The 13,589-nt window shown below is 43.3% G+C and overlaps 1 protein-coding gene across 1 annotated transcript in view; it reads right to left on the minus strand.

Moving 5' to 3' along the window:
- Positions 1-13,589, minus strand: part of ADAMTS20 (ADAM metallopeptidase with thrombospondin type 1 motif 20) — a 231,939-nt gene that overhangs the window by 74,610 nt on the left and 143,740 nt on the right. Inside the window, exons 20-23 of the mRNA XM_038770479.1 lie at positions 10,540-10,659; positions 9,273-9,380; positions 3,474-3,638; positions 2,099-2,389 (exon numbers count right to left, since the gene is read on the minus strand). Coding sequence (XP_038626407.1) covers positions 2,099-2,389; positions 3,474-3,638; positions 9,273-9,380; positions 10,540-10,659 — 684 coding nt within the window. The remainder of the gene's footprint in view (positions 1-2,098; positions 2,390-3,473; positions 3,639-9,272; positions 9,381-10,539; positions 10,660-13,589) is intronic.

Raw genomic sequence — 13,589 nt, forward strand, 5'->3', positions numbered from 1 at the left:
CAGGAGAGAGATCAGCGCTGGAGATTTAAATTTGGGAATCATCACCATAGAGATGGCATTTGAAGTCACGGGAGCAAATGAGTCTGCCAAGGGAGTGTGTGTAGAGGGAGAATAGATGGAAATTTAGAGCTGAACTTTGAGGGACTCCCAGAAAGAGGAGGTGGGAGGCAAAGGAGGAGCCCGCGGAAGACACTGAGAATGAGCGGCCAGAGAGGTAGTAGTGGCAAAGACGGAAGAGGACAGTGTTAGAGAAGCAGTGTGGCTCAGTGGAAAAGAGCACGGGCTTTGGAGTCAGAGGTCATGGGTTCAAATCCTGGCTCGGCCAATTGTCAGCTGTGTGACTTTGGGCAAGTCACTTAACTCCCTCTGCCCATCCGCCAAGACAGCTCTCTTCCTCTCTTCAAGGCCCTACTGAGAGCTCACCTCCTCCAGGAGGCCTTCCCAGACTGAGCCCCTTCCTTCCTCTCCCCCTCCTCATCCCCCCCATCTTACCTCCTTCCCTTTCCCACAGCACCTGTATATATGTTTGTACATATTTATTACTCTATTTATTTATTTTACTCGTACATATCTATTCTATTTATTTTATTTTGTTAGTATGTTTGGTTTTGTTCTCTGTCTCCCCCTTTTAGACTGTGAGCCCACTGTTGGGTAGGGACTGTCTCTATATGTTGCCAACTTGTCCTTCCAAAGCGCTTAGCACAGTGCTCTGCACACTAAGCACTCAATAAATACGATTGATTGATTCTCTGTGCCTCAGTTACCTCATCTGTAAAATGGGAACTAAGACTGTGAGGCCCCCGTGGGACAACCTGATCACCTTGTAACCTCCCCAGTGCTTAGAACAGTGCTTTGCACATAGTAAGCACATAATAATTGACATTATTATTATTATTATTGAAGCCAAGGTTGGATAATGTTTCCAGGAGATGGGGGGTGGTCGACAGTACTGGAGGCTCGGGGAAGTCGAGGAGGATTAGGTTGGAGTGGAGGCCATTGGTTCTGGCAAGGAAATCCCACATGGGACAGGGACTGTGTCCAACCCAATTTGCTTGTACACCAGTGCTTAGGACAGTGCTTAATAATAACAATTATGGCATTTATTAAGCGCTTACTATGTGCAAAGCACTGTTCTAAGCACTGGGGTAGATACAAGGCAATCAAGTTGTCCCACGTAGGGCTCACAGACTTAATCCCCATTTTACAGATGAGGGAACTGAGGCACAGAGAAGTGAAGTGACTTGCCCAAAGTCACACAGCTGACAAGTAGCGGAGCCAGGATTCAAACCCATGACCTCTGACTCCAAAGCCCGGCCTCTTTCCACTGAGCCACGCTGCTTACTAGGTGCTTGACACCTAGTAAGTGCTTAACAAATGCCACAGTTATCATTCTAGACTCTCAGCCCACTGTTGGGTAGGGACCATCTCTATATGTTGCCAACTTGTACTTCCCAAGCACTTAGTACAGTAAAAGCTCAATAAATATGACTGAATGAATGAAATAATTATCATTATTAATAATAATCATTATTAATTATTATTATACATTATTATTATTAGAGAAGCAGCATGGCTCAGTGGAAAGAGCATGGGCTTTGGAGTCAGAGGTAATGGGTTCAAATCCCGGCTCTGCCAATTGTCAGCTGTGTGACTTTGGGCAAGTCATTTCACTTCTCTGGGCCTCAGTTCCCTCATCTGTAAAATGGGGATGAAGACTGTGAGCCCCCTGTGGGACAACTTGATCACCTTGTAACCTCCCCAGTGCTTAGAACAGTGCCTTGCACATAGTAAGCGCTTAATAAATACCATTATTATTATTATTATTATAATTTAAAATCTTCACCTTAGCTAAATCAAAAGTTTAATTTCCATTTAACCTTTAAAAGTTTTCATTTCAGATTAAAAAATCAGCCCCTAGATTTTTTCCAAGTTTTATCTGCAAGTTGTAAAACCGCCTTTTAAAACCCCAGACACCTCCCATGTCACAGTGGTCCTTCACCAATGATATGCAATATATGCTGAAAAAGGGGGGAAAAGAAGAGAGCAGGGAAGAGAGCAGAATGGGTCAAATGAGTAGATTTTCAGAGAATCCGCTTACAGATCCCCACGGTCCTGTTCTCCATTGGTTTCCCGCTTCCGATGACCGACTGCGGTGATTGCGGTCGTCTTCTGGCTTCTGAGTTTGTGGGAAACTGCTGCCTGGAGAACGGCTCGGCTCATCTTCAGAATTAGGAAAGTGGTTGTGCACGACAGGACAAGATGCCAGGTCACACTCTTCTTCCTTCCTGGGACGGCTTTCGGGATTACAGTAATTCTCATCGATGTGTTGATGGTAGTTGACACAGACGACTTGTCTCGTCCTCACTCCGGCACCGCAGGACACGGAGCACTGGTCAAAAATTCAGCCGACACTCGTTATAATAATAGTAATAATAATGATGGCATTTATTAAGCGCTTACTATGTGCAAAGCACTGTTCTAAGTGCTGGGGAGCTTACAAGGTGATCAGGTTGCTCCTCGGGGGGACAGACGATTTGTCTCGTCCTCACTCCGGCACTGCAGGACATGGAGCACTGGTCAAAAATTCATCCGACACTCATAATAATAATAATGATGGCATTTATTAAGCGCTTACTATGTGCAAAGCACTGTTCTAAGTGCTGGGGAGGTTACAAGGTGATCAGGTTGTCCCTCGGGGGGCTCACAGTTTTAATCCCCATTTTTCCAGATGAGGTAACTGAGGCACAGAGAAGTTAAGTGGCTTGCCCAAAGCCACACAGCTGACAACTGGCGGAGCCGGAATTGGAACCTATTACCTCTGACTCCAAAGCCCATGCTCTTTCCGCTGAGCCATGCTGCTCCTCATTATGCCAAGTATGAGACACCCTGAAGTCCTTCTTACATTCTGAGGACAACCAAGGCCTAGTTCTAGCCAAATTATACATTTATTCATTCAATCGTATTTATTGAGTGCTTACAGTGTGCAGAGCACTGTACTAAGCGCTTGGGAAGTACAATTTGGCAACATATAGAGACGGTCCCTACCCGACAACGGGCTCACAGTCTAGAAGGGGGAGACAGAGAACAAAACAAAACATATTAACAAAATAAAATAAATAGAATAAATATGTACAAATAAAATAGAGTAATAAATACGTACAAACATATATACATATATACAGGTGCTGTGGGGAGGGGAAGGAGGTAATTATCATCATCAATTGTATTTATTGAAAGCTTACTGTGTGCAGAGCACTGTACTAAGCGCTTGGGAAGTACAAATTGGCAACATATAGAGACAGTCCCTACGCAACAGTGGGCTCACAGTCTAAAAGGGGGAGACAGAGAACAAAACCAAACATACCAACAAAATAAAATAAATAGAATAGATATGTACAAGTAAAATAAATAAATAAAATAAATGGAGTAATAAATATGTACAAACATATATACAATACTTCCCAATTACTTACGGGTGACCAGCCTCCGGCTTGCCATTCTCCGCAAGGACTGAAGCAGCTGGAAATTTCAACCGGCCTCGGGGAATGGGCGCAGAAGGACTCTTCAGCCGCTCCCGAGTGCGGATCCCAACAACTTACGTAGCGAGCCCGGGTTCCCCGGCCACAGGACACCGAGCACTGAAACGAAGAAAGACAATACTGTGCGCACACCGGAACCAATCCCAGTTGACCAGAAGTTTATCCCACAGTCGACCAATGGTGCTTATTCAGTACCTCCTGAGGGACGGGTGCTGTACTAAGTGCTTGGGTCGCACCTGGAGTGCGACCTAGAACAGTGCTTTGCACATAGTAAGCGCTTAACAAATACCGACATTATTATTATTATTATTATTATTATTATTATTACCCGGAGAGTTTCCAGTACTCTACCAGTCTCAACTACTGGAGGGAGATCAAGAAGAGGCAGACCCATTCCAATCCTAGCTTGGGCATGAGCTATGTTGGGGAGGGACCGTCTCTACCTGTTGCCGATTTATACCTCCCAGGCGCTTAACACAGTGCTCTGCACACAGTAAGCGCTCCATAAATACGTTTGGATGGGTGAATTCATTCATTCATTCCTTCAATCGTATTTGATGAGCGCTTACTGTGTGCAGAGCACTGGACTAAGCACTTGGGAAGTACAAGTTGGCAACATAATAATAATAATAATGATAATAATAATAATAATAATAATAATGACATTTATTAAGCTTACTATGTGCAAAGCACTGTTCTAAATGTGATTGAATGAATGAATATATGTACGCATTTATTACTCTATTTTATTTCTACATATTTATTCTATTTAGTTAATATGTTTTGTCACCTCCCCCTTCTAGACTGTGAGCCCACTGTTGGGTAGGGACCGTCTCTAGATGTTGCCAACTTGGACTTCCCAAGCACTTAGTACAGTGTACTGCACACAGTAAGCGCTCAATAAATATGATTGAATGAATGAATATATGTTTGTACGTATTTATTACTCTGTTTTATTTGTACATATTTATTCTATTTATTTTATTTTGTTAATATGTTTTGTTTTGTCGCCTCCCCCTTCTAGACTGTGAGCCCACTGTTAGGTAGGGACCGTCTCTAGATGTTGCCAACTTGGACTTCCCAAGCACTTAGTACAGTGTACTGCACACAATAAGCGCTCAATAAATACGACTGAATGAATGAATTAGCTAGCACATGAAAGGCAATCTGCTACAAGTCAAAAGCTGGGCAGCAGCAGCATGGGAGAGAGTCAAGGGCAGAGACTCAAGTTTACGGCGCAAGAGGAGGAAATGGTAAAACATTCTGGATTTTTACCAAGAAAACTCTAGGGATACACAGCCAGAACGATTGCAATTGGAGGTGGGGAATTCTAGGAGAGATATGTCCTTGGCATCGTTATGGATACAAGACGACTTGACAGCATAAGACAAGACAATACTAAGTGCTTGGGATAGTACTTAGTACCCTAGACTGTAAGCTCAGGGTGAGGAGAGAATGTGTCTTTCAACTCTGTTGCACTGTACTCTCTCAAACAGTGCCCCACACACAATTAGTGTTCAATAAATACCATCGATGGATTGATTATTCATTCATTCAATCATATTTATTGAGCGCTTACTGTGTGCAGAGCACTGGACTAAGTGCTTGGGAAGTACAAGTTGGCAACATATAGAGACGGTCCCTACCCAACAGCGGGCTCACAGTCTAGAAGGGGGAGACAGACAACAAAACAAAACATGTAGACACGTGTCGAAATCATCAGAACCAATAGAATTATAAATAGAATTATAACAAATAGATGATAACAATAGCGAATCACATTTGAAGCTCTCAAGCAATTTACAATTTAAGGAGGGAGCCGACAAAGATTATTTTCAGTAGCGGGGGTCGCCCAGCCGGGCCCAGGAGCCCCCCACCTTCGACCTGAGGGTGGGAATTATTTCTCTTATTTCTATTATTATTACTTCCATTAGTTTTTATTATTATTTCTGCTTCTAGAGAAGCAGCGTGGCCCAGTGGAAAGAGCCCTGGCTTTGGAGTCAGAGGTCATGGGTTCAAATCACCCTCCCCATCCCTCCACCATACCTCCCCACATACCTCCCCTCCCCACAGCACCTGTATATAGGTATATATGTTTGTACATATTTATTACTCTATTTTACTTGTACATATTTATTCAATTTATTTTATTTTGTTAATATGTTTTGTTTTGTTGTCTGTCTCCCCCTTCTAGATTGTGAGCCCTCTGTTGGGTAGGGAGCGTCCCTATATGTTGCCAACTTGTACTTCCCAAGCGCTTAGTACAGTGCTCTGCACACAATAAGCGTTCAATAAATACAATTGAATGAATGAATTATTTACAGATAGTAAATAACAAATAAATTATAATCAATCAATCAATCAATCAATCAATTGTATTTATTGAGCGCTTACTGTTGAAGCTCTCAAGCAATTTACAATTTAAGGAGGGAGCAAAGATTATTTACAGATAGTGAATAACAAATAGATAACAATAGCGAATCACATTTGAAGCTTTCAAGCAATTTACAATTTAAGGAGGGAGCAAACAAAGATTATTTACAGACAGTGACAGTCAGATAGGGAAGCAGCATGGCCTGGTGGAAAGAGCACAGGCTTGGGAGTCAGAAGGACTTGGGTTCTAATCCCAGCTCTGCCGCTTGTCTGCTATGTGATGTTAGGCAAGTCATTTAACTTCTCTGTGCCTCAGTTACCTCATCTGTAAAAAGGGGATAAAGACTGTGAGGCCTGATTAACTTGTAACTAATAATAATAATAATGATGGCATTTATTAAGCGCTTTGTTAGTATGTTTGGTTTTGTTCTCTGTCTCCCCCTTTTAGACTGTGAGCCCACTGTTGGGTAGGGACTGTCTCTAATATGTTGCCAATTTGTACTTCCCAAGCACTTAGTACAGTGCTCTGCACATAGTAAGCGCTCAATAAATACGATTGATGATGATGTGCAAAGCACTGTTCTAAGCACTGGGGAGTTACAAGGTGATCAGGTTGTCCCACGGAGGGCTCACAGTCTTAACCCCCATTTTACAGATGAGGGAACTGAGGCACAGAGAAGTTAAGTGACTTGCCCAAAGTCACACAGCTGACAACTGGTGGAGCCGGGATTTGAACCCATGACCTCTGACTTCAAAGTCCGTGCTTTTTCCACTGAGCCACGTTGCTTCTCCAGGACTTAGTATAGTACCTGGCACATAGTAAGCACTTCGAAAATACCAACCCCCCACCACAAAGCAAATCATCTGGAAGCAGCACAGACCCAACAGACTTAAACAACTGGGCCTCCACCATCATCATCAATCGTATTTACTGAGCGCTTACTGTGTGCAGAGCACTGTACTAAGCGCTTGGGAAGTACAAGTTGGCAACATAAGTTGGCTCCACCATGGCGGAGCTGAACATGTGGTAAGTGCCACCTCCCCCGGGGTGCTTGCTCCTGACTTGCTCTTTGAGCACTGCGTTGCGGGGATTTATGCTATCCTCAGAGTCGCCCACACCGGCCAGCCACGCACCGTCCCCAAGAACAAACACGAGCTCTTCTCTGCTCCATCAAAGAGGCTCCAGAAGCAGCTTGGCCTAGTTGATAGAATCTGCAGGACCTGGGTTCTAATCCTGACTCCGCCACTTGTCTGCTGTGAAACCTTGGGCAAATTCATCATTCATTCAATCGTATTTATTGAGCACTTACTGTGTGCAGAGCACTGTACTAAGCGCTTGGGAAGTACAAGTCGGCAACGTATAGAGACGGTCCCTACCCAACAATGGGCTCAGAGTCTATTGATCATGTCACTTCTCTGTGCCTCGGTTACCTCATCCATAAAATGGGGATTAAAACTGTGAGCCTCAAGCGGGACAGGGACTGTGTCCAATCTGACTAGCTTGTAATAATAATAATGATGATGGCATTTATTAAGCGCTTACTATGTGCAGAGCACTGTTCTAAGCGCTGGGGAGGTTGCAAGGTGATCAGGTTGCCCCACGGGGGGCTCACAGTCTTCATCCCCATTTTCCAGATGAGGTAACTGAGGCCAGAGAAGTGAAGTGACTTGCCCAAAGTCACACAGCTGACAATTGGCCGAGCGGGGATTTGAACCCATGACCTCTGACTCCAAAGCCCGTGCTCTTTCCACTGAGCCACGTCTGCTTCTACACGCTGCTTGTATCGACCTCAGCATGTAGCACAGTGCTTGACACATAATAATAATAATAATAATAATAATAATAATAGCATTTATTAAGTGCTTACTATGTGAAAAGCACTGTTCTAAGCACTGGGGAGGTTTCAAGGTGATCAGGTTGTCCCAGAGGGGGCTCACAGTCTTAATCCCCATTTTACAGATGAAGTAACTGAGGCAAAGAGAAGTTAAGTGACTTGCCCAAAGTCACACAGCTGACAATTGGCAGAGCCGGGATTTGAACCCACGACCTCTGACTCCAAAGCCCGGGCTCTTTCCACTGAGCCACGCTGTTTCTCTAGTGACACATAGTGAGCGCTCAGCAATTACCATTATTATTATCATCATTATTACTATTATTATCATCTCCTCAGCAGGAAAGAGCACCGCACCCACAGCATGAGGCCTCCACAAAACCCCTGGGAAAACTGGTGGCTACTGGAGTGGTCTCTGTGGCTTCTGCTGCTCCTTGGACTCTGAGACACGCGGAGTCGGAAATTCTGCTTTTCTGGGGACAGCACCCTACTGGCTTTGGCTTTTATTTTGGACATTTGTCCTTGTCTTTCATTCATCCCACCTTACAGATTCTTGCAAACAGGACAGAATGAAACTCACATTATTGCCCGCTGTACTACTTATTAAGGGAAACGACAGTAGAAACAGCAACCTGTTCCTGGCAACCCATGCCTTAGCAAAAAATTATTTTCCCAAAAGTGTTGAGAAATAGACTCAGGAAAGTTATCTATATGAGGAAAGCACTTTAGGGCTTCCCAATTATGTATACAGGTGACTTGATCTAATGCAAGAACACAAAGTAGAAATTTCTTGGTAAGAAATATGATGAAAGTAGGGCATTAGCTTTACATTCAAGTAAGGAAAACTGAGAAACCTAAAGGCTATAAAATACAACACAGTTATCACACAAGTGAATTTTGCACTTTATGACAAGCGTCCTTAAACCCCTAATCAATCAATCAATCGTATTTATTGAGCGCTTACTATGTGCAGAGCACTGTACTAAGCGCTTGGGAAGTACAAATTGGCAACACATAGAGACAGTCCCTACCCAACAGTGGGCTCACAGTCTAAAAGGGGGAGACAGAGAACAAAACCAAACATACCAACAAAATAAAATAAATGGGATAGAAATGTACAAGTAAAATAAATAAATAAATAAATAGAGTAATAAATATGTACAACCATATATACATATATACAGGTGCTGTGGGGAAGGGAAGGAGGTAAGATGGGGGGATGGAGAGGGGGACGAGGGGGAGAGGAAGGAAGGGGCTCAGTCTGGGAAGGCCTCCTGGAGGAGGTGAGCTCTCAGCAGGGCCTTGAAGGGAGGAAGAGAGCTGGCTTGGCGGAGGGGCAGAGGGAGAGACTCATTCATGCATTCATTCAATCATATTTATTGAGCGTTTACTATGTGCAGAGCACTGTACTAAGCACTTGGAAGAGTACAATAGCTAGCTTAAAGTCTAGGTGGGGAGACAGATATTAATCTGAATAACTAAATTATTACAGATATAATCAATTACAGATATAAAGCAGTTCACTTACAGGCGTCCAAGAGCCGTATCTCCACTGTGTCATCTCTCCTATGCGAGTTGGAGGCAATGAAGTAACCTGAGGTTCCGGGAGATGTGAGCATGGGCTTGCTTCACAGTCCTGTTCAAAGGAACGGTTGCATTTTTCAAAGACCCTTTTCTCTTTCCTTCGGATACCCTTCTCCCCTTTGCGTGAACAGGGATCCGTAGCGCACAGAGGTATTGACTCCTAGCCCAACGCTTAAAATTCATCTGCTGCCCTTATACCTTTCACATTTTGGGATTCGTTGTGTGGTACCGCTTCTTCAGGTTTGACATCAAACTTTAAGACTCAAACCTTTCAAGTTGAAAGAATTCAGTGTTTTGGCCTCAATTCACTGGTCTCTCTGTCTCAAGTCTTTGATCATCACCTTAATATGCTATACACACCCCAATCATTAATATGCCTTTAATGACACCACAAGGGCAAGTTGAGTGCAATACATTATACTAAATACTTGGGAAAGTGCACTAGAAGTGCAAAGAGACACACTATGTGCAACAAATGAGCTAGCAGATAAGACAAGCATAAAATATTTACAAATGGTGGAATGAGAATACACTGCATGATCAAATATACATTTAATACACAAATGCTCAGAAATGCTACAACAACTCCCTCAGAAACAGACTGATAAACAAAAGCATTAAATTGTCAGTTCCAGTGTCAAACAATTTCAAGGCACAAATACTAATAATAATAATGACGGTATTTGTTAAGCGCTTACTATGTGCCAGGCACTGTACTAAGCACTGGGGTGGATACAAGCAAATCGAATGCTAACCACTAGCCACTACTGCTATTACTGCTACAGAAAACGAATGGTTTCCCATTGTGAAGGAATCAAAGTTTTGTTAAATAGGGTAAAAATTAATAACAATCACTGCGGCATTTGTTAAGAACTTACTATGTGTCAAGCACAGGGACACATACAAGATGACTGAGACCCACATGGGGCTTACAGTCTAAGTAGGAGGGTGAACAGGTATTGAATTCCCACTTTGCCGAAGAGGGAGCTGAGGTTCAGGGAAGTTAAGTGACTTGCCCAGGGTCACACAGCAGATAAGTGGCAGAACCAGTATTAGAACCCAGGTCCTCTGACTCCCGGGCCTGAGCTCTTTCCATTAGGCTACACTGTTTCTCAGTGCTTCTCAAGTATTCTTCAATGTGCTCGTTTCAGTAAAATATTTTTTCTGGAACAGAAAAGAGTCCTTGCTTGGAATGAAATGTTGCTACATACCTGAAGAACTGATGGGCGAGAAGTTGCACTGCATTCTCTCTCATCAACCACAGACCCGTATGCAGCTAGGACACATTTAACAGCCCGCACCTGATAACCTCGTCCACAGGTTGCAGTACACTGTTGAAGATATATATAATAATAATTATTATTATTTGTTAACTTAATTATTATTAAGTTAATTATTTGTTATACTTGTTAAGTGCTTACTATGTGCCACACACTGGGGTAGATACAAGGTAATCAGGTCATCCCACATGGGGCTCACAATCTTAATCCCCGGGTAGCATGGGAAAATCAATCAATCGTATTTATTGAGCATTTACCTATGCAGAGACCCAAACTAAGCACTTAGGAGAGCACAGTGGAGTTGGTAGATACAATATCTGCTTTCGAAAACTGTTCTTTCAAAACAGTCCCCTAATGTCCTTTTTTCTTCCTAACATCATAATCGTTGCAACGTGTGTTTCCTTCTTCTTATAATCACTCCGTTCCCTTTTCTAAGCATCAACTTGAAAAGGAAAATAGTCACTGCATAACTGGGTTTATCTATTAAAATCTATTTTCGACTTTTACTTTCAACACATTTGATGGTGCTATTTTGGAGGATTTAGTTAATTTTGGTAAAGTGAATGAGAAACGGCAAAATCAGGTTTTAAATGAAAGCAGTGGAAACTAGAGGATCGAAGGTTTGCGTAAAACCAGTCGGTAAATTGTACTTACTGAACACTTACTGCGTGCTGAGCACTGTACTGAGTGCGTGGGAGAGGACAATATGACAATATAACAGAAACATTGACTGCCCACAATGAGCTTATAGTCTAGAGGGGAAGACAGACCTTAATTCCAGTGGGCCTGGAATGCCCTCCCTCTGCCCCTCCTCCAAGCTAGCTCTCTTCCTCCCTTCAAGGCCCTGCTGAGAGCTCACCTCCTCCAGGAGGCCTTCCCAGACTGAGCCCCTTCCTTCCTCTCCCCCTCGTCCCCCTCTCCATCCCCCCATCTTACCTCCTTCCCTTCCCCACAGCACCTGTATATATGTATATATGGTTGTACATATTTATTACTCTATTTATTTATTTATTTATTTATCTTACTTGTACATTTTTATCCTATTTATTTTATTTTGTTGGTATGTTTGGTTCTGTTCTCTGTCTCCCCCTTTTAGACTGTGAGCCCACTGTTGGGTAGGGACTGTCTCTATGTGTTGCCAATTTGTACTTCCCAAGCGCTTAGTACAGTGCTCTGCACATAGTAAGCGCTCAATAAATACGATTGGTTGATTGATTGATTGATTGATTGATTAATCTACTAAAGAAATCATCTTGTACTCACGGATCCCCATGATCCTTCTTGCCAGGATGCACATTCATGAAGTTGACAGGGTTTCCCGGAGTCCGGTTTGCTGCCCAGGTTGCAGAAATCTTCATCCAGCTGCTCTTGGTTGAGCTGACACCAAACCTGCCGATGCTTTGTTCCCTTTCCGCATGTCACCAAGCACTACGGGAACACAATGACCACTCGGTCAAGGTTGTCGATTGGACGGATCCTGAAATAATTCAGACGGCCAGCATCGAAGCAACGCTTGTCAACGGCCTCCTGGAAAGAGCGTGGGCTTGGAAATCAGGGGGCTTGGCTTCTAATCCCAGCTCTGCCGCTTGTCTCCTGTGTGACCTCAGGCAAGTCGCTTCACTTCTCTGTGTCTCATCATCATCATCATCAATCGTATTTATTGAGCGCTTACTATGTGCAGAGCACCGTACTAAGCGCTTGGGAAGTACAAATTGGCAACATATAGAGACAGTCCCTACCCAACAGTGGGCTCACAGTCTAAAAGGGGGAGACAGAGAACAAAACCAAACATACTAACAAAATAAAATAAACAGAATAGACATGTACAAGTAAAATAAATGAAAAATAAATAGAGTAATAAATATGTACAAATAGAGTAATAAATATGTACAAATAGAGTAATAAATATGTACAATATGTCTCATCCGTATAACGGGGATGAAGACTGGGAGCCCTATGCGGGACAGGGTCTGTGTCTGACCCGATTATCTTGTATCTACCCCAGTGCTTAGTACAGTGCCTTGCACATAGTAAGCACTTAACAAATACCACAATTATTATTATTGTTTTTACTGGGTGTCACACGGGAGAAGAAAAGGATATTTAGGCAGCTGCCCTGGGGAAATGGGTCTCCACAGAAAGGATGCACAGAACAAATTTTTTAAGGATGTAATGAAGCAAAACTGGAAACCTTGGGACGTGGCCTAAATCTAGTACTTTAATGGAAGCAGAGCAGTCTAGTGGAAAGAGCATGTGGGAGTCATAGGACCTGGGATCTGCACTTATGACATAAGCACATAAGTGCTAGTGCTAGAGAAGCAGCGTGGCTCAGTGGGAAAGAGCACGGGCTTTGGAGTCAGAGGTCACGGGTTCATATCCCGGCTCCGCCACTTGTCAGCTGTGTGACTTTGGGCAAGTCACTTCACTTCTCTGGGCCTCAGTTCCCTCATCTGTAAAATGGGGATGAAGACTGTGAGCCCCACGTGGGACAACCTCATCACTTTGTATCCCCCCAGTGCTTAGAACAGTGCTTTGCACATAGTAAGTGCTTAATAAATGCCATCATCATCATCATCCCAGCTCTGCCACCTGCATGCTCTGAGACTTTGGGCAAGTGACTTCACTTCTCTGTAGCTTTAGTTTCTTCATCTATGAAATGGGGGTTCAATACCTGTTCTCTCTCCTACTTAAACTGTGAGAGCCCGATCTGGGACAGGGAATGTGGCCAATTTAGTTATCTTGTATCTACCTCAGTGTTTAGTACAGTGCTTGGCACATAGTAAGTACTTAATAATAAAAATGATGGCATTTGTTAAGCACTTACTATGTGCCAAGTACTGTTCTAAGCGCTGGGGTGGATACAGGGTGATCCAGGTTGTCCCATGTGGGGTTTACAATCTTAATCCCCATTTTCCAGATGAGGGAAGTGAGGCCCAGAGAAGTAAAGAAGTAAATTTTGTTAATATGTTTGGTTTTGTTCT

This window comes from Tachyglossus aculeatus, chromosome 2 (genome assembly GCF_015852505.1).
Source record: "Tachyglossus aculeatus isolate mTacAcu1 chromosome 2, mTacAcu1.pri, whole genome shotgun sequence".
NCBI classification, from domain to species: domain Eukaryota; kingdom Metazoa; phylum Chordata; class Mammalia; order Monotremata; family Tachyglossidae; genus Tachyglossus; species Tachyglossus aculeatus.